The sequence below is a fragment of the Oryzias latipes genome, chromosome 3 (assembly GCF_002234675.1).
Source record: "Oryzias latipes chromosome 3, ASM223467v1".
Classification (NCBI taxonomy): domain Eukaryota; kingdom Metazoa; phylum Chordata; class Actinopteri; order Beloniformes; family Adrianichthyidae; genus Oryzias; species Oryzias latipes.
The window spans coordinates 16,646,798-16,665,669 of NC_019861.2; the positions used below are offsets into that span (position 1 = coordinate 16,646,798).

Below are 18,872 nucleotides of genomic sequence, written 5' to 3' on the forward strand. Positions count from 1 at the left end.
TCCTATGACTGCTTCAAAAGAGCATTCCTTCCTACAGCCATTATAATCTACAATGAGTCCAGAGTGACCTTCTAACCTTTTTATTGGCCTGTACAGACTACTGCAACAATCAATGTCCCTTTAGGGATTAATTGATTAGCTCTGTTTTTGACTAAATTGAAATTGATTTATTCATTATGACCAGCATCGATGGAGGTAATTTTTTTAAGTACCAAACCTAAAATAATACTTCTGTTATAAAAGGTACCGGTACATGAACTGGAGCAAAAAAGGATTTAGCAGTCACCGACTCTGCAAGTTATTTTACGTAAAAATATGAGGGAGGTATGCAATGTCCATCATCGATATCAACTCTGAGACAGAATGTGAAAAAAGAATCCAGGAAATCCCATTGCATGATTTTTTAAAAGAATAGGTTTATATTATGATGCAAAAAATAAAAATATTAACTCCTACAAAAAAACACGGCAGACCCCTTTCTTCCTCTTTAAGAAGTTTTTTATCCTCCACTCATTAATGGCAGCTGTTTGAACTGTTTGTCTGCGTAAAATACACCTGTCCAAATCCTGAACCAGTCTGAATGCAACCTCTCTATCATAACCAAGACCAAAGAGCTGTCAAAGGACACCAGAAACCAAATTGTCAACCTGAACAAGACTAGGATCAACCAATCTACAACAAGCAAGCAGCTTTCCAAGAAGAGATCATCTGTTGGTGCAACTATAAGAAAATGGAAGAAATACAAGAGCACCCTATTTTAGTATATCAAAGCATGGGAGTGAAAACATTATGCTTTTGGGTTGTTTTTCTGCAAAGGGAACATGACACAAGATCTGTATATAGAAAAGGTAGAATGAGGTCATGCATAGTGAGCTTTTGGACAAAACTTTCCTTCTATCAGCGAGGATGGAACATGTCTGGATGTTCCAGGATGACAATGATCCCAGCCAATTCGCCCAAGAAAAGAAGTGGCTACGTAAAAAGCTACAGGAAATGTTTGCTCTCTGTCATGGTCAACCAGGGTTACAGTACAAAGAATTAAAGACTTAGAATTTATTATGATTTTTAGCCAAAAAAAAAAAGAAACCTGTGTCATTTTCTAGGACATAGTTTCTGCAGAGCTGCAGTAATGCATAAAAAATTTACCTCCAATTTGTGGGTGGGAATGTCTGCCCGGAGAAAGCCTTCCCAAATTTCCTGTCATCCCTTTGTTTACTTCCTCTCCCACTAGCTTACAGCACCTTTCAACTCCAACCTAACATAAGCGCTGCAACAAAAACGGCGAGACTATTGGAGCTTTAGCTGAACAGTTTTGAGCCAGATGCCAGCTCGGAGAAGGAGAAGGATATATAAGTACATGGATCTGCATCAGAATGGAGCAGCGCAGGAAGCTTGCAGCCTGCCCATTGTAGTTTGTGTGTGTAACAACTGCAAGCTTTTTCAAGTGACATTTTTTTCATCTGCTCCTGATTCACAATTTGAGTATAGAAATACTGCTAGAAGAACATGTTAAAAACACCAAAAACACCAGTGTCATTAAAGTGGGTCTTTAAATAGAAATGATGTTGTTGAAAAGATTTTATGTTTAGTTAATTTGATTAACCGGAAATAAACAACTGTAATGACACCAAGGAACCTAAACATTAAACATGAAAAACAGTTTTAGTGAACCCTAAAGTATGCTTAGCTGCTCAGATTTTCCCAGCAGGACGCAAATAAATGTATTGACATATATTTCTGACAAACCTCCTCTATTGTAATGGATTTATTGAGGGAAATGTTTTGGTCCAAAGTTAAAAGACCCATTTAGGCTCATGCATTTCAATAGCATTTACACATCAAGTGACAAGATCTTAAGCATCATAAAAATGACCAGAACTCCCTTTTAACCAGGAGAACCTTAGTGAAAGAGGACACCAAATTAAAATTACAAATATGACACAAACTCTGGCATTAAAAACCAGCAGAGTCAACTGAATTTACAAAAAGCACAAAAGAACAAATCACTGCATTAGCCAACTAATCAGATCAATTTTCCGGTCATTTGTTTACATTGCAATAATCCCAAGATTAAATAAATGCATTTATATATAATAAAACTCTGATCTGATTAAATGGATTAAAATGAAGCACGTTCTGGTCTTATACCTTTCCCTGCTATTTATAACTCTTGTTTAGAAATAATTGGGGAACAATCAGCCTGTATGAAGGTTGATGTGGTTTTCCAAATCTTGGTTGAGAACTATAAGTTAAAGGAAGTGGCCGGATGGATGCGCCACCCACTCTCCCGCGCGCGTGATCTGGAAATGGGTGGATCGGTCATTCAGCGGATGACTGAAACACTCCACTCCATCTCTGCGCTCCATTTCGTCACACGAGCGAATCTCCAGCCAATTACGCGCAATGTGGAAGATTTCATCCAACCGCTGGAGGACGGCTGACAATTTGGAGGGCTTTCACTTGGAAATGCGTCCTCTGCGCGCACCTGGAAGCACCGGAGACATGGCGGGGAAACAGACTGCTGCCACTTTTCATTTATGATACTCAGACGAGGGGTTTTCTTGATTTTTCCTGTGATGGGGAGAAGCGCGCAGGGCTGCGCTGCTGTGATCCTGCTGGCCATCGTGTGCTCCTGCCGTGCTGCCACACTGGAGTCTATCCTGTGGAGCAGCTCCAACACTAAGTATGTTTGACAAGTCTGTGGTGCTGGAACTTTGTCCTGCTGTCCTGTCCATCATGGCATCAAAGTATTTCCTTCTGAAATCAACAGGTGAACTTTTGATTCACCAAAAATGTCTGTTCTCCTGATTGTCTTTACTGAGCTTCATATGTGTGGATTTTCACCTTTAGGTCACTTGAAAACAACAGGTTTGCTGTTTTTTGTTTGCCTAAAAATAATCATCATTAAATGTAAAGCATAAGGTGACACTTATCCTAAATACACAAATCTCAGTTTGGCTTTCAAATTGGCTGCTCTATTTTCAATTTACTAAAAAAGGAACAAAAAATCTTTTTTTCAGACTTGTTGCTGAGCAATTCTGCTGTGCAGCAGAAAAAAAGGTTGTCAAGACGCTGCCAAGAAATGAATTTTCCTTTTAAAAAAATGTTGTGTTCATTGATGTTTGATTCCCTTTTTTATTTGTCACTATATTAATGTTTAAACCTGCCACTGTGGGCTTCATTAGCTCATGCAGAGAACTGTAAAATTCCTCCTAATGTGTGAAATGTTTTTAAAATAAATGTTTTTCTTTTTTGTGCACAGATTTAAAGCTGGAAAGGGACTGGTGCTCTTCCCTCAGATAGGGGATAAGATGGACATTGTGTGTCCCCGGGCAGATGGCTCTCCTGGGGGAAAGGAGGAGTTCTACAAAGTCTACCTGGTCTCTCGAAGTCAGATGGAGAGCTGCACGATTGAAAAGATGGACACCCCGCTACTGAACTGTGACAAGCCTTACCGGGACGTGAAATTCACGTTCAAGTTTCAGGAATTCAGCCCCAACCTCTGGGGACTGGAGTTCCTAAAGGGAAGGGATTATTACATCACCTGTGAGTGAAAGCTGAGAAAAAATAGCAAATTTGCTCAAGGTGGAATGACATTTTAACCTTTCAGAGCAAAAGTTTCTTTTTCGCTCTCTGTAGCGTGTAAACCCTCATCCCCTGGCTTGCTCTCAGTGTGTCAGTTTGTGTGAGAATCAAAAATGTGCCCTCGTTATTGGACCGCTGTCGGTTAAAACAGCATCTTAGTGCATCGGGATGCATGAGATAGAGAACAAATCTGACCGTGTAGCCTCGTCCTTCTTGCCATGACAGAACACTTCGCTCTGGCAGGCCAGTGTGATTCCAAGGGCTTACATGCCCCAAATCACACAAGGCTTTTACAGCATCAGGCAGATTTGATGGGAGCTTTCACTGCAATGTGGCTTGTAGCCTGTGAAATGTTATCTGACCTAAATGCTGCTAACAAGTGAACTCGTTTGTAAGTGACAGGGGTGAATCTGAGTTCTTTTAGCACGTTCTCGAGTATATTTATGTGAATTTTCCAAAGTGAGCTTCAGTGTCTGCCGCGGGAGTTGCTGCTGAAAAGAAAGAAAATGTTTTATTTATTTGATGTTTTTATTCCAAGACTGTATGTAGGGCTAAAATAATTTGTAGTTCACTGCTCAGTTGTACAGTGAGGATATACAGTTTCTGATCTATCAGCTGAAAGCAATGCTAAAGTTCTGCAAAGCGTGTTTCGGTCATTACATGCGTGCCTGCCTGCATGCTGCATGCAACCTTAATTTGTGCTGCATTTTTATTTCTCCTGGGCCAGCTGATGAAAAAAAAACACATGCAAAGAAACCATTAGTACACAATAAATTATGCAATTTTATATCCAACAAAGCATAAGAACACAGCATTTAACTAATCAGTTTGTTTAATCTGTTTCTCAGCCACATCTACAGGCTTTCTGAGAGGTCTGGATAATACCAACGGAGGGGTGTGTGGGAACAAATCAATGAAGCTGGTGTTAAGAGTCGGCCAAAGTGAGTACCGTATGTTTCTACTTGAGGGGAAAAGCCGGAGGATGAACACACACACACACACACACACATGCATTGGCAAAGCTTTGCAGCAAATTCTGCCAAAGAGACTGCAGCAGAAGATCTTTTTTTTTTTTTGGTTAAAATGTTGGACAGATAATGCAATAATATCTTCTCTCTTTGAATTAAGTGGTCAGATAATCTGGTCATCCAGTCATTCTCTCAAAGAGAGATTGCCATCATGAATTATTCTATTTCAAATCCCCTATTCAAACTGCCAGCAGCTTAAAACCATCCGTATTATCCTGCATACGATCATCTGAAATGGCAGTCAATACCTTTCATTCATCCCTCCTCGTCTTAACATCAGAACAGCCAATACTCTTATCATTTGGTGCTCCAATCATGTGTGTTAAAAAATGCAATGCAAAAAATGCATTCTCGCTCGTATTCACGTTAAATGCACTCAGGTTAAATCACATTTTCAAGCCACAAAGCCACAGCATGGATTTCTTACTTTATCATGCATGCATATTTTGACAGGCAGCCTTGTATATAAAACATATACTTGTTTATACAAGAGTTTTATTAGTATGCAATTAAGCAGCTGTTAAACAGCATCCAGCTTTTTTATAATGTTTTTTTCCTATCTCAGGCCTAAAATGAAGTTTTTCTTCGTCCTTTTAAAGCTCCAGAATTAATAAGTTTTTTTTGCAATAAATTATTCATTTATTCAGCATAAGAGATGAAATATCAGCATTTCGTGTGCTTCTCGTGCTGATCATAACTGAAAATATGAAGCTGTTTTCCTGCTGTGTTTACAAATTTTCCTGATGTAAACAAACCTTTCTAACAGTAAAAGATTTTTTTAATAACTCTGGCTCATTTCGACTGTTTTTTTTACATTTTTAATAAAAATCTAGATTTATTTTGCGTCATGACAGCCTGTTGCTTGGAAGCTACTGCTGTTATGCATATTAGCTGTTTTTTTAAATCAAAATTTGGTACTAAATGGTAATTATTTTGGAAAACAATAAATATGTACAGGGAAAAAATGTTTAAGTCATTGGTAAATTAATAATGATGTGCCAAAAGCATAAAAGACTTTGGAACTGAATGATCTTGTTGGATATCTGAGTCCAGAACAAATGGAAATTTGTATTAATGTGATGGCCTCATAAATCAATACATTCAATTAAAGGAGATCGTTTCCGCTTTGTTTATTTGCTGCATTGAAAAGGTCATAAAATAGATTTTTGTTTATACTTTGCTGGACATTGTGGTACTTGGTGACCGTTTAATGTTCTGCTGTTTACTTGAATGTGAACTTCATATTTTACAGCAGTTAAAGAAACCATTTTTTAAATCTAAGCACTAAAAGCAGAAGCGTTGCAGATTTGTATAAAAGTTCTCCCAAAAACAGTAAAATCCGGTTTTAAAATGCTTTATAAAGTTTTGAACCACAGTTTAACAAATATAATGAAATACAAAATTATTTTATTGAAGATTTAAATTACGGTAGTTTGATACAATTATTCTGTTTTAAATGTTCTTGTACAACTGAAGTCCCTTTTGCAATTTTTCTAATTGTGTTTTGTTGTTTTTACTTTTATTTGACTTTGTTCGACTATATTTCATAATATTTAATATATTTAAGTATTTTATGTCTTTTTTCATATATATTTCCATTTCAAGCATCTAACTCTGCTTAAGCATTTTACAATAGGTCAAACAATTTAGTAAGGGTTTTTTGTTGCTTTAAATGTAAAATATCCCTCATTGTCATCTCAGTTTGTTTCTGATACATGGAAACAGTAGATACATTTGTTTTTCCACTGTATAGAAATTCTTATAGCGTCCTGAAAATAATTGGAAAACTAAAAAACATTAGAAAATCAAAAAGCTGACTCCAAATTTTTCATATCGACAGAAATAAAACAGGTTGTCTTATCAGATTTCCCTGCACCTCAGGGCTCTGACCACCCCATAGAAAGATTGACCAAAAGCAAAGCTATAAATGAGAGTATTGATATAAAAAGAAGTTGAGTATGAAATGCTAACAGTCTATTTTGGTCAAATAGAGTTAGTGTTAGTATCTTAACCACGAGGTGTCTCATGTATTCAGAGATTAGCTGCATTGGGAGGTTACTACTCACTACGATACATAATGGATTACTTATAATTAATGTGAAATTTGACGATATTTGAATTTGCTTGGAGTTCTTTGCAGTAAATGACTTTATAGATCAGACAGCACCAAAATCTATTGCAAAGCAGCCTGATTTGAGACAAACGTCTAACAATATTTGCCAAAAATAACAAAAGACTGAAAGAAATCAGTTTTAAAAAATTGTATTAGTTTTAAACACGATGTAGATGAAAAAAACAAACAAACAGGTTGTTATCTTTCTACTTGAAGATCATAACCATAATGCTTGATTTATTCACTTTTCAGTGAAATATTCTTTCAAAAAACTTGATAAGACGGCTGTTTTAAGCAAGTTATCTGAAGATGGAAAAGAATCAAAGCAAAAGCCTGATGACTCTTCCTTGAAAAAGGAGAAAAAAATCAGACATATGGATTAAGAAAAAAAAACAAACTAGTTTACAATTTCCTGATGTGTTCTTGTGGAGAGCCATGAAATGAAAAGTCGAGTAACATTGAAGTACCTCAGTGTACTCCCATCATGGGCTATTTTCCTCCTCTGTCAGAGTTTCACTCAGAATCAAAGCAGCCTCTGAATACTCTAATTTGGTGTAATTTTGTTAGACTTGATCAAAATCTTGCAGCTTAATGCAGGAAACTAATCAGCTGCAGAGCTGATGAGGTACACTTTTCATGAAATATCATTTTCCCTTGAGAGAAGCCTTAGAACTATTTCTGTCAGGTGTTATAAATGGATAATTCTTTTTTTCAGTCAAAATAAATAAAAATCTCAGTGTTGAGGAAGAACTTGTAATCTGACTGCTGTTTTAGGTCAGGGGTCTGCAACCTTCAACGCTAAAAGAGCCATATGGTCCAATATCTTTGCGACCCCAAGCCCAACGAGATCCGTAAAATCCTATCAACGTTTAGAAAAATACACTTTGTTATTATTTCTGTGGCCATTAGGCCATTCATTTATAAAACTGCAGCTTATAAATATTTACGATTACTGAATCATATACAGTAAGTGTTGCATTTCTATTACTTTTGACAGCAGCACATTTAAGTTTCTTTCAAAATAAAAGACATTCTGTGTCAAATAAGATCCTGCTGCAATAGATTTACTTGCAATTATACTTTAAGAACTTTGTCTCTGAATAGCAACTAGACATAAAATAAGAATATGAGCTTTATACTTATTCTAATACAAAACACTGATTATAGATCAAACCGCTTACCATCATTTTGCTTAGTTATCTGACCTGTGTATTTTGGAGGAATGGTAAAGCTCTGAATGCCTCTTGATTTGCTGTAATGTCAACAGTGGGATATTATAAGAAAAGCAGTAAATATGTATTAATGTAAGACTACATCTGTTTAAAAATGTAAAACAAAATCTGAAAACAGAAAACTCACTAACAATCCTTATATTCGTTCTGACTGCTGACATTTTTTCAAAGAAAAAGAGGGTTCCTCTGCTTTAGCTCCAACAGTATGAAGTAAATGAGTAGATGAGTCAAAGATTTTTGTTGTTTCAATCATTTTAACTAAACTGGTACCTGACATGACCTCCACCTACACCGTGAAGCAATGTTCTGGGGCTAATATTCATAAGTTTTGCTTTTGATTCCAGATTCTTCCGATCCACCATCCACGCTTCAGGAGTCTCCAACGAGATATCCACCCACACCGCCCAAGTCCAAGGCCAAGGATGCCTCCGTGAAAGAAAAGAACATAAGAAGTAAAGCTCACATAGGGACAGATGAAAATATTGTCTGGACAATTATGCAAAACTGATAATCAGTTGAATTAATGCTGCATCATATTTAATATTCACTTCAGAGATCATTAGGTGGATGAAGTTATAGAAATATTGTAATTTATCTACTTCTTTTTCTTAAAATATGCAGCCTTTTGTTGAAGAACAGGCAAAAATCTTTGTCGTGTGGTTTTAACATTTAACACCACATTTGCTCTTGAAAGCAGCAAAAATACAAACCTGAAAATGATCATTTATTTATTTGATTAACAAAGTTATAACCAGAGTACATCCTACAGAATTAACTTTTGTTTTAAAAGTTTTTAAAGAAGTACTTTGCTAACCTAGGCTCGATGTTCAAGCAAATTCTTTCTTTGGTTAAATGCAAATCTCAGCGTTGCATTATACGGTTTCTTGTTAAGTTTTAAACACAATGTGGAAAGTATAAATTTTATTAAACTGAACATTTTTTTATTAATCTGTAAATAAAATAAGAACATCATTTAAGCTATATCTAAATTGAGACATCAGTGGGTTAGGTGGTAGGCTCTCTAGCTTCCAGTCATAACATGCCAAGGAAATTTATCACATTATTTGTTAGTGTTTCTATTCTCCTGTTAACACATGCCAGCCCTTTTACACAGGGGTGAAATGTCTCCAACTGTTGAGATCCTGTCACATGTTCCTACTTTTTCCTCCTTTGTGTATCGTGACAGATTTGGACCTGGACACAGGGCAAACAAAGCCTGGTGGGATCAGCAGCTCCAGGGCAGGACTCTTTATTTGGATCGTCTCCGGCTGTGTCACGCTTCTTCTGGTTATCGCCGTTCTGCTGGTTGTGATGTGGAAGTACCACCAGCACCGCCGTGTTCCTGACAGGCAGCAGCAGCAGCAGGCCTCCTTGTCCCTCAACACTCTGGCTGTGCCGAAGCGGGACAGCATCAGCAGTGACAACATTGGCTCAGACCGAAGCGACATCGTCTTTCCTCTGCGGGCCTCTGAAAGCATGATCTGCCGTCACTATGAGCGTGTGAGCGGTGAATACGCGCCCCCTGTGTACATAGTCCAGGAGATAATGCCCCACAGCCCCACCAACGTCTACTACAAAGTCTAACGTCGGATGTGTTTGGTGGCAATCATTCACTAAATATGTGGAAGAAACTGTGGACTTCCATGGCTACACCTGCTAACTGTAGGACGCCGACATGAAAGCAGTGTTTCCCTGTCAGCTTACCACTCTTCAGGGGCTTCACATGAAGTTTCATATTCCAAAAAAGAAGAGACAGTTCAAGAGAAAATGTGAACAGTCAGTTTGAATCTCACATGACTTGCAGAGAGCAGCAGTTATTTATTTAAAATGCATTTATTTATTTTTGACGGTACCATATGTGGCAATTGAGTGTTTTATTTAATTTATTGTTAAAGGAGGGATAAGCATGACAGATTTTCCATGTTGGCATTCTGTTCACACTAAAAAAAATACTGCAAGTAAATAAAAAAAGCCATTTCAATTGTTTGTATTAAAGAAGAATCTATCAAGGGGCCCAAAATCTGTCCCTCTTCTTGCTGCAGCTTGAGTCTACAGAAAAAAGCTTCTTCTTCCTCTTTCGGCTTCTCCCATCAGGGGTCGCCACAGCGAACGAGTCGCATGGTAAACTTGGCAATGTTTTACGCCGGATGCCCTTCCTTACGCAACCTTCTCAAACCGGGCTTGGGACCGGCACAGAAGTAGAGAAGGGAACAGGGAGCAGCCCGGAGTCGAACCCTGGTTTCACGGACGGAAGGCGCTGCAAACCAGCACGAGCTAAACCGGCTCAATCTACAGAAAAAAGCGATGTGTATTAATAATAGGGCGACTCTGTATCGGCCAGATGCTACAGAAAAGGAAACTGAGTGACAACCTGGAAAAAGAAAATAGAGAAATGAAAGTTTTCATCAAAAAGGAAACAGCTGTAGGCACCTTTGTGGTTTTTACCAGATATGCTAAGCCAGAACTGTTAAGCCACAAATTTAACCCCAAAGCAGATGTAAATTATGTTTTGTGGATGTTTTATATTAGAGCTCATCAGTAACTTATTTCTTGTGACTGATTTTCAACATCTGCTTAGTGAGTTAAAAACTATTTAAAACGCCCGAAGTGTGCCTATTGTTTACTGAGTTATTTCCAGAAATATAATACAGTTATCACCAGTGGTTCAGTGTCAGAGAATTGTACTCATGAAAGAAAAGCTTTACTTTGAAATTAATAGTCCTTCAATAGAAGTTTAAAGCAATTGTTAAGGAGAAAGACTACTCAATTACTGCTAGTGTGGAAAACAGTGATGCGCAGCATTTGATATTTTTAATTTCTTGATGTGCTTATATTTCTTACAGCATGTTGATGCTAATAACATCTACTGAAACCTTTGCTGGGATTTTTTTCTTTTTCTTGAACAATTATAATATTTACAGAACCTTTTTTGCAGCTATCCAGAGGTGCCAATATATTGGTGCGTCCCTCAGAGTAAACTGTGCAGATGTTAAAAAATTTAAGTTTACAGACAATTTCTGTTGTAAATGAGTAACCGTACTTTAAATATAAATCTACTGAAACAAAAAACAAAAGTTCATGGGACAATAAAACTACTCTCAGGACTACAACTTTTTAAGTAAATATTACGTTGAAGAAATCTTACCCATGACTATCCATCTCTGTTGATTACAGACATGATGCTTCAGAGCTTTAAAGAAAATACATGTTTTCCCACAGTCTTAAACATGAAGTGTTGAAAAACTTTGCAGATCTAAAATGGCAGAAAGTCAACCCAAGTTCTTATACTATCTATATACGTTAGGGGTATATCGATCAATTGACTTAATTAATATGTATTCCTGTGATCCAGCCAGATTGATCTGCCTGAGGCGCGAGTTTATAATCTAATCTAATCGACCTAAACCATTAAAAAATGGTTTTAAAAATGAAAGAAAAAAATTATCAATCCATCATTCCAGTCCAAGGTGTGGAAACACTTTGACTTTAGCAAAGACATGTGACCATACAGTGTGGTAGAATATTCTAAGGATGTTCCTTTTGGATTATTTGGATGTGGAAAAACAACAATGGGCTGAACTTTAGGAAACTAAAATGTGAATGAATTTGACATTAATTCCTGTTTTATTGTTTCTTTGTACACATAGTTAATTTACACTTAAGTATCTTGTAAGAAACACAAGAAATGTGGAAAACTTTACCTGCACTGTTCAGGACCCAGGTATTTATCTCTGAGTCACACTGGTGGAGTTTTTGGTTAAAGATGTCCTGAATCAATTTTAGGTCAGTGAGTTGGATCGATGAACCAACATCGACTACAGTATGAATTGGATCAGCAACCACAAATTATAATACGACTTGAATTGTTGGTAAAACAAATTGGTACACTGCTAATAAACGTACAAAAAGCAAGCAAAACTAATCCTGTCCCTACAAAAAAATTAAATAAATAACACTCAGGGTTTAATTGTCTCTCGGTTTCTCCTGTGGCACCGTGTGAAGCACCCATGGGTGAACACGTTTCATGCTCTTTCAGCCACATCATGCGGCACATTTTCAACCTGTCAACTTCTGTGAGCTTCCTCTCCACAAGGGACACTGTTGCTACTGGCAGAGAAATGGCAAACACAGTAAAGATACCACCAGCTTTTACTCTGTTTTTTTTTTTTTTGGGGTGGAATATCAGGTTTCCTTTGTCACATTATTTTTTCTTTATTTATTTTCAGACCAGCAGAAATGCAGTAATAAAAAAACTGAGGCTTCCAGATGTGCACAAATGTCAACTACCATACTCATAAATAGTTCACTATTCTTAAAGTCCCATTCCAATCACATTTTGATCTAAGTTCCCAGTGGTCTTTTAATTATAATCATGTTGTTTTTAGCCAAAATAAAAAAAAAAGTGCCATATTGTAGGACATGGCTTGGGCAGAGCAACAGTAGTTTATTAGAAATTTCCCTCTGAGCTGTGGTGAGACCCGTGGCGCAAAATGAGCCTTCCCTCATTTCCCATCATCCCTTTGTTTACACTCTTTCCCACTAGTTTACAGTCCCTCACAAACCTAAGCTAACATTACAGGTGCCACAAAAATAGTGAACAATATTGAAGCTATCCAGCTGCATAATGGCTGTTTTCAAACCACCAGAAAAATGAAAAAAAATACATGAATCTATTTGTCTGCAAGTGGATGGATCAGAACGGGGTGGAGCAGAAAGCTTGTGGCCTTCCGACTGTAGTGCCTACAAGCTTTCTATCACAATTATTTTCCTCTGCTCTTGTTTCACAATGATTTGAATAAAACAATACTCACAAATACAATTTTAAGCTTAATTTTCTTTATTATATCTCCTCCATTGTGGGAAAAAATGCTACAAGACCATATTAAAAACAGCTAAAACTATTTTCATTGGAGTGAGTCTTTAAATCAGCTTTATTAGATTGAACTTATCAGCTCAACAATCAGGATTTTTAAAAAAGCCAAAAATACATCACACATTTCCTAAAGTAAAAATGTAGTAAATATGAAAATTTAATAAAAAAATGTTTACGAATCTACAGTTTTCTATTGATGAAAAGTCGGAGGATCTATAAAGAAAAAAATTATTTTCCTTTTGTTGAATGACAAACCATTAAAATGCAATGCATTGTGGTCTATTTGCCAATTTCGTGAGCATTGACGCACACCAGATTTTTACAGAGACTTTTGGGAAATTTTTGAATTGTAGATTCAGAGACCTTGACAAACTGATGAATGCCCTACGTAAAGAAGAGAGAATTCGGACACAACCCCTGTTTTTGCTGTGTGCTTGTGTCTTCACACCCCCTCCCCTTGAAGTGATGGCCTTGTGAGATGTTTTTGTCCCATGTGGGGCTTCACATCTGAATGAGCCGTGGCCTATAGAGGTGAGTTCAGTTGACCCCGAGGTCACACTGAGACAATGGTGGCCTGGCTTCTATAGGAGAACAAAACAGAGACCCCCGGGCTCGTGGCCCCTGTCATGGGAGGGGCTTGCATGCGGTGGGCCATTTTAGAAAAGACGAGGCCGAAGTAGCATTGTGTCAAAAGAGGGTGTTATGGACATCAAGGACAGGTTTAGGTGCTCTGAAGCAGCGGCTGCAGAAACGCTTTGATTTTTCAATGCATCAGAGAAATCTTTGCTCTAAACTAAAGAACTATCACAATAGCTTCACACCTCTATATGTTGCTGCATGTTTCTTTGAGTTAAATCAAGAAGCTGTCAAAAACAACTTCCTCAAATGTCATTATATCTGATACCTGCCCTGTCTAATGCAGATTTTCCATCACTTGTTTAGAAAGCCGGAGGCCGAAGGAGCTTTCATCTGACCCCACGGGACAAAGTAAAGTCTACAACCACCCTGCGTCCACCCACCCCCCACCTCACTTCCATATGCAGAGGAACTACAGGCTTTGTGTGGGGGGTTGGGGGTCATGACTGAGCGCTTCCACTCCCACAGTGTGCTCAGAGAAGTGGAGAGGAACAGCCATTCTGGTGTCAGGGTGAGGAGTTGTCCAGTTATTGGTTAGCCTTAAAGCTGAGATAAAACACAAAAAAAACTATTTAAAAACAGAAACCGCTATCTTACTGAGGACCATCGGGTGATCTATAGTTGATGGAAAGTTGATGGAAAGTTAAACTCCCCTTCAACTTTTTGTTCAATAAAGCCTCTGTGGAAATAAGGCAATTCTGAGCAACACAAAGTTCTATACAAGAGTGCTTCCTGTTAAGAATTGCATTAATAGTACAGTATTTAGATTGCTAGTTCCCTCTGCTGGCCAGCTCTTATACTGTATCGAACCCAAAAAAATGTTATTTTTCCAGGAAAACTCCTTATCATCTTGCAGGCAACACCTCCAGTCCTGAGAAGCTTAAATATGCAATGACTAGAACAATAAATTCTGGTACACGTAGAATGGGTCACCATCTGCAGGTCTTTTTAACCCCTCAACATCTATTTCTAGCTAGGAAAAAAAGAAAGAAATCACTCATGTTTTTGTTTTCAGATTTATGCTAAATTAAGGTAATTTTGGAGCTGAGGTGGTTTACTGCGCATTTGAATCAGGGAGTTTATCTGGAACTTTTTTCAAGCTCCAATAAATGAGTCAAAGTAAAAGTAAGAAAACATTTTGCTGAAAACAATCCATATTGTTTTATTAAACTGTATTGTCTTCCCTTTTAAAATGAAATGAAATCACTACATTTTTTATTCATGTAATGCTGTAACAATTTTTTAAGAAAAAGACACTGATAGATTCTCTTAAGGATTATTTTAAAAAAAGCTGAAACGTTACCTGTGGCATTCTAGTTAGAAAATAGAGTGAAAAGCCCTGCTTTGGGTGCAAAAATCTAAAGCAACTAAAACCCAAATAAAAGTAATTGCTTGATTTAATCTTTCAACCAAATATTGATTACATTTTAAAGCCAAAACCGTTCAGAGTGTAGATCTCTGAAAGATGGAAACTAATTATGAAATTATTAAACCTAAACTTAAGCAAATATTTTTGATTGTTCAACACCTCGTGCAGCTGTAAATATTCTTAATACAATCAGAGTGAACATAATTTCTGTGAGATGATACAATCGTTCCCAAGCTTCAGAGGCCCAATACTCGCTGCATCTGAAATTTATTAAAAATAAATTAAAAAACTAAAGCCCACTTTCAAACTGCATCAGTTCAACAAATAGATTTCCGTTTTTTTTTAATTTAGGTAAATAAAAAGTAATCAAAGAAAATGTAATGTTTAAAAAAAACATATAAAGAAATTAAATAAAACAAACTTTAAAATATGGTAAAAAATATTATGGAAACATTGAAACATAAAATAATTGAAACATTTAAAGTAGCTAATTTAAATGTCAGAGAACCTATATATATGGTCCATTGTATGATGATTTTTTAAATCATCAATTTGAATTCATATTGATATTTGAGAATTACCTTACAGATTTAACACATTTCTTGAGGTATAAGAAGATCTGAAAGTCTGAGATCTGTTAATATTTTATTGCTTAACAGTTTTTTAACAACTTCTTGTTAAATCTCCTAAATTCCAACGAAGGTTGTTTACATTTACATTAAAAGCTAGACGGGGCAAAAAAAGCTGAATTATTTTTGATTTCTGCAAATCTCTCTCTTTTTTTTGAACTGTGCAAACTAAATGTTTGAAATTTCTGATTGATAAAATTGGAAAAAAATAGTACAAAAACCACATCCAGAACTGAGAAAATGAATTGAAACTGATCAGATTTTTTTCCTAGAAAAAAAATGATAAAAAATTACATTTTGGACACGATACTTTTCTAAAAATATGCTTGAAACTAAGGAAATGTAACACAGATCTGATGCAAAATTGTCTCTTATACACTAGAAAAAACAATGATATGATAAACTAAATAGACATTTAAATTACACTGGTAATTTATTCTGCAGATTTTTTTTTTATAATTTATGAAATTTCTATTTTAAAAATTGTTTGATTTTATATAATAATAATACTAAAAGGAAATATAGATTTTTTGGTTTGAAAAAACCTTTAAAACCCGACAAACTGATTTTTTTTCTATTTATTTCGTAAGCAGAATCAAGTCAAATATGTTTTTACTAGAAGATAGCATGAATAAAAAGATTTTTTTTTTAAATGTTGGATGTTCTTCGCAAGTACATCGATAAAAAAATAGAAATTCTATAGATTCTCTTGTAAAACTTAAATGGCTAGTAGAGTTTGTTTTCTTTGAAAGTAATTTTCAAAGATGGGATCTGGATCCCCCCCGCGCCCTCCGCGGAGGAGGTGGAGGCTGGTTGGATGTGGGTCGGAAGTGCTGTAGTTTATGTATGGGGGTTGTAGCTAGATATTTACGTTCAGTGGGAGCCGCCCTTCATTCACCCACATGGTTACCAACTGCCCTCCTTCGCGCCACTTTCCTAACCCCGGAGTCTTCTCAAAACCACGTTCCAGTGGCAGAATTCGGCTCCCGAACAGCGCGGACTTTGTTCAGCGGTTCGTTTGTGTCTGTTGGCGTAAAAGTTTGTTAAAAAGTTGCGCATTTATCCGCCTCTTTTGTCAGCGTGAGTCTCCACAGCAGCCCAAGCAAGTGAGCGAAGATGGTGGATTTCGGCTGGTGAGTGCCTCCAGAGCGCATGTTTATAGCCAAGGAAGTCGGGTCTGTGTTTGGATTCTCGCCGCGAATTAACGACTTTCCTTCCCTTTCGGGGTCTTAGAACGCTTGAAGTAATCTCGAAAGAGCCTCACAATTAGCACATATGTATATATGTTTGATTTTTTTTTTAAGCGATGAAAACAGTGCAACGTGAGGCGCATGGCAGCCCCCTCAGCTCCACCATTGAGGGAATGAGGGAGATTTGAAAAGCTGTGCGGAGCATTCCCCTCCAACAACTAGTTTTTGGTTTGCCCGGCTCTTGTTGGCCCGCACACCGCAGGGAAACATTAGAACGGGACGTATTTAAAAGTTGTAAATGTGGTGAATTCGCCGCGCGCTGTCGAGCGCAGTGGTGTGTGAGTTAAAGTGCTCCCCAGAACAAAGCAGCAGCACATGGGGCAGCTGTAGGCCCCGCGCTTTAGCTCAGCTAGCTTAGCTTCAACAACTAAATAGAACTTAAAGATACCGCAAAGTAAACATGGATATAATATAAAAGTTTGTGTAAAACAAAAAAAAGGATTGAAACAAAAAAGCGTGACACACGTGTTGCTGCTTTATTAATCACGCACGTTTGTCGGTTAGCTGCTAATTGATGTTTTATTACTTTCCGAAGCAGATTTGAGCTCAATTCACTTGTTTACACCAATCTACGCTAAGACGGCTTCCGCACAAATCCTCACATGATATTAAGAGCGACACTGATATCGTGGTTTGGGTGTTTTTAATCGTACAAGCTGATAGCGGCTAAGCTACATGCTCAATCAGCGCACGGCCGCCGTCTGCCCCGCAACGAACGGAAGCCCTGTTTTCAGAAACTCCTCAAACCGCCAACCGAGGCTCATCCGATAAGGGAAAAACACGCAGCTGTGGGTTTTATTGTGTAACACATCATTTCAGGTTAGCGTGGTTAGTTTAAAGTCGTTTGTGCTAAGGTTGGCGCACTTCGAGGCGCCATGTTAAGAGAGGTGGGGGAGGGGTAAACAACATTGGTTTGTGCGCATGCGCACCCGTGGTGCAGAGAACGCGGGCCTTGTGCTGTGCTGCTCATTCATGTTTTCATAAACCTCGTGCTGCCCTGATCAACCGAAGCACCTTAATTGTATTTCCAATCAAATTCTTACCGTTTATAAACAACTTTAGTGGTTTAAAATCCTAACATTTCACACTTTACATTTTAAAAATTGGTTTGTCACTTGTTGCATTAAAACAACTTGTGTTTGTGACTTTATTTTCTTTTTCTTCTTCCAGGTGAACATCACAGGAGAATATGATGCATCAACAGTCCAGACGCAGAGCATGTTGCTGCCTTCCTGGTGTTGCTGGAGTATGATCATTCCCTAATCTGTTTGTGTATTGTCAAAGTGCTTACAGTGCAGGTAGTACATTTAAATACCTACTGCAGTGGAGGCACTTACAGCAGTACACCGACGCTAATGTGCAGACGATTGTGTGTAATGTCATACGATGTACTGTCTTTGTGCTAAGGTGCATCTAGTGCAGATAGTGAAATAGACTAGCACCTACTGCCCTAAGTGCTCCTTCTGGCATAAGGGGCTGTAATATGCGCCACCAGATCAGTACTAATTTCTAATTTGGCCCAATTATCTTGCAGTTCTCTGCTAGTTTTGCATAGTTGCACTACAAGAATAGATGAGTTGTGCAAATCTATGCAAAACTGATGGTGGCCTGCTTGCTCTCCACCTGTTTTGGGGTGGGTGGGGGACGAACGCAAAAAGTTATTTTTTATTTGTGCTTTTGAATGATGGCAAAGACCCTTTGCCAGTTCTCGTCCAGTGATCCCAGTTTCAGCAGTACTAAAGTGCTTATAGTGCAGGTAGTGTTTCTACCTTATCTACTGCAATGTAAGCACTTGAAGTACTTCTAACTGTATTTTTCTGGAGCCCGATGTGTGTGTGTGTATGTGTACAAACACGACAAATCTATTATATTCATCGCTTGGTCAGTTTTGCTGGTTTGCATTCAGCTTTAACCAGCGTTTGCTGTGCAAATCCATGCAAAACTGACCAGACGTATGAGCTCATTTCCTTCCAGGCCATCACTGCTTCGAACCTGCGCTGTCTTTGCACACGTGGAAGATGTCCTGTCCTGTGCAGGTGGGGATTAGTAGCAATGCTGTTCTCCACGAGGTATTGCACTTGTCCCGGCCTGTAAAGGAACGGGGAGATGAAGCTGACCAATGACTTAATGAAAATATAATTTATTTTAATATGAAAC

At 37.7% G+C, this 18,872-nt stretch overlaps 1 protein-coding gene and 3 non-coding genes across 4 annotated transcripts; all 4 read left to right on the plus strand.

Annotated features, from left to right (window-relative positions):
- The first annotated feature begins 2,337 nt into the window (after positions 1-2,337).
- LOC101172801 (ephrin-B2a) lies at positions 2,338-10,015 on the plus strand. The gene is made up of 5 exons (XM_004067145.4): positions 2,338-2,683; positions 3,263-3,546; positions 4,434-4,526; positions 8,303-8,410; positions 9,145-10,015. Exons 1-5 carry the CDS (start codon positions 2,538-2,540, stop codon positions 9,540-9,542), a joined length of 1,029 nt encoding a protein of 342 aa, XP_004067193.2. The 5' UTR covers positions 2,338-2,537; the 3' UTR covers positions 9,543-10,015.
- An 8,080-nt stretch (positions 10,016-18,095) lies between these two features.
- mir18-1 (microRNA 18-1) lies at positions 18,096-18,201 on the plus strand. The gene has a single exon (NR_107081.1). It is a non-coding gene; the product is annotated as a microRNA 18-1 (primary transcript).
- A 225-nt stretch (positions 18,202-18,426) lies between these two features.
- Positions 18,427-18,535, plus strand: mir20a-1 (microRNA 20a-1). The gene has a single exon (NR_107082.1). It is a non-coding gene; the product is annotated as a microRNA 20a-1 (primary transcript).
- Positions 18,536-18,727: 192 nt separating this feature from the next.
- mir92a-2 (microRNA 92a-2) lies at positions 18,728-18,830 on the plus strand. Its single transcript, NR_107083.1, has one exon. It is a non-coding gene; the product is annotated as a microRNA 92a-2 (primary transcript).
- Positions 18,831-18,872: the final 42 nt, after the last annotated feature.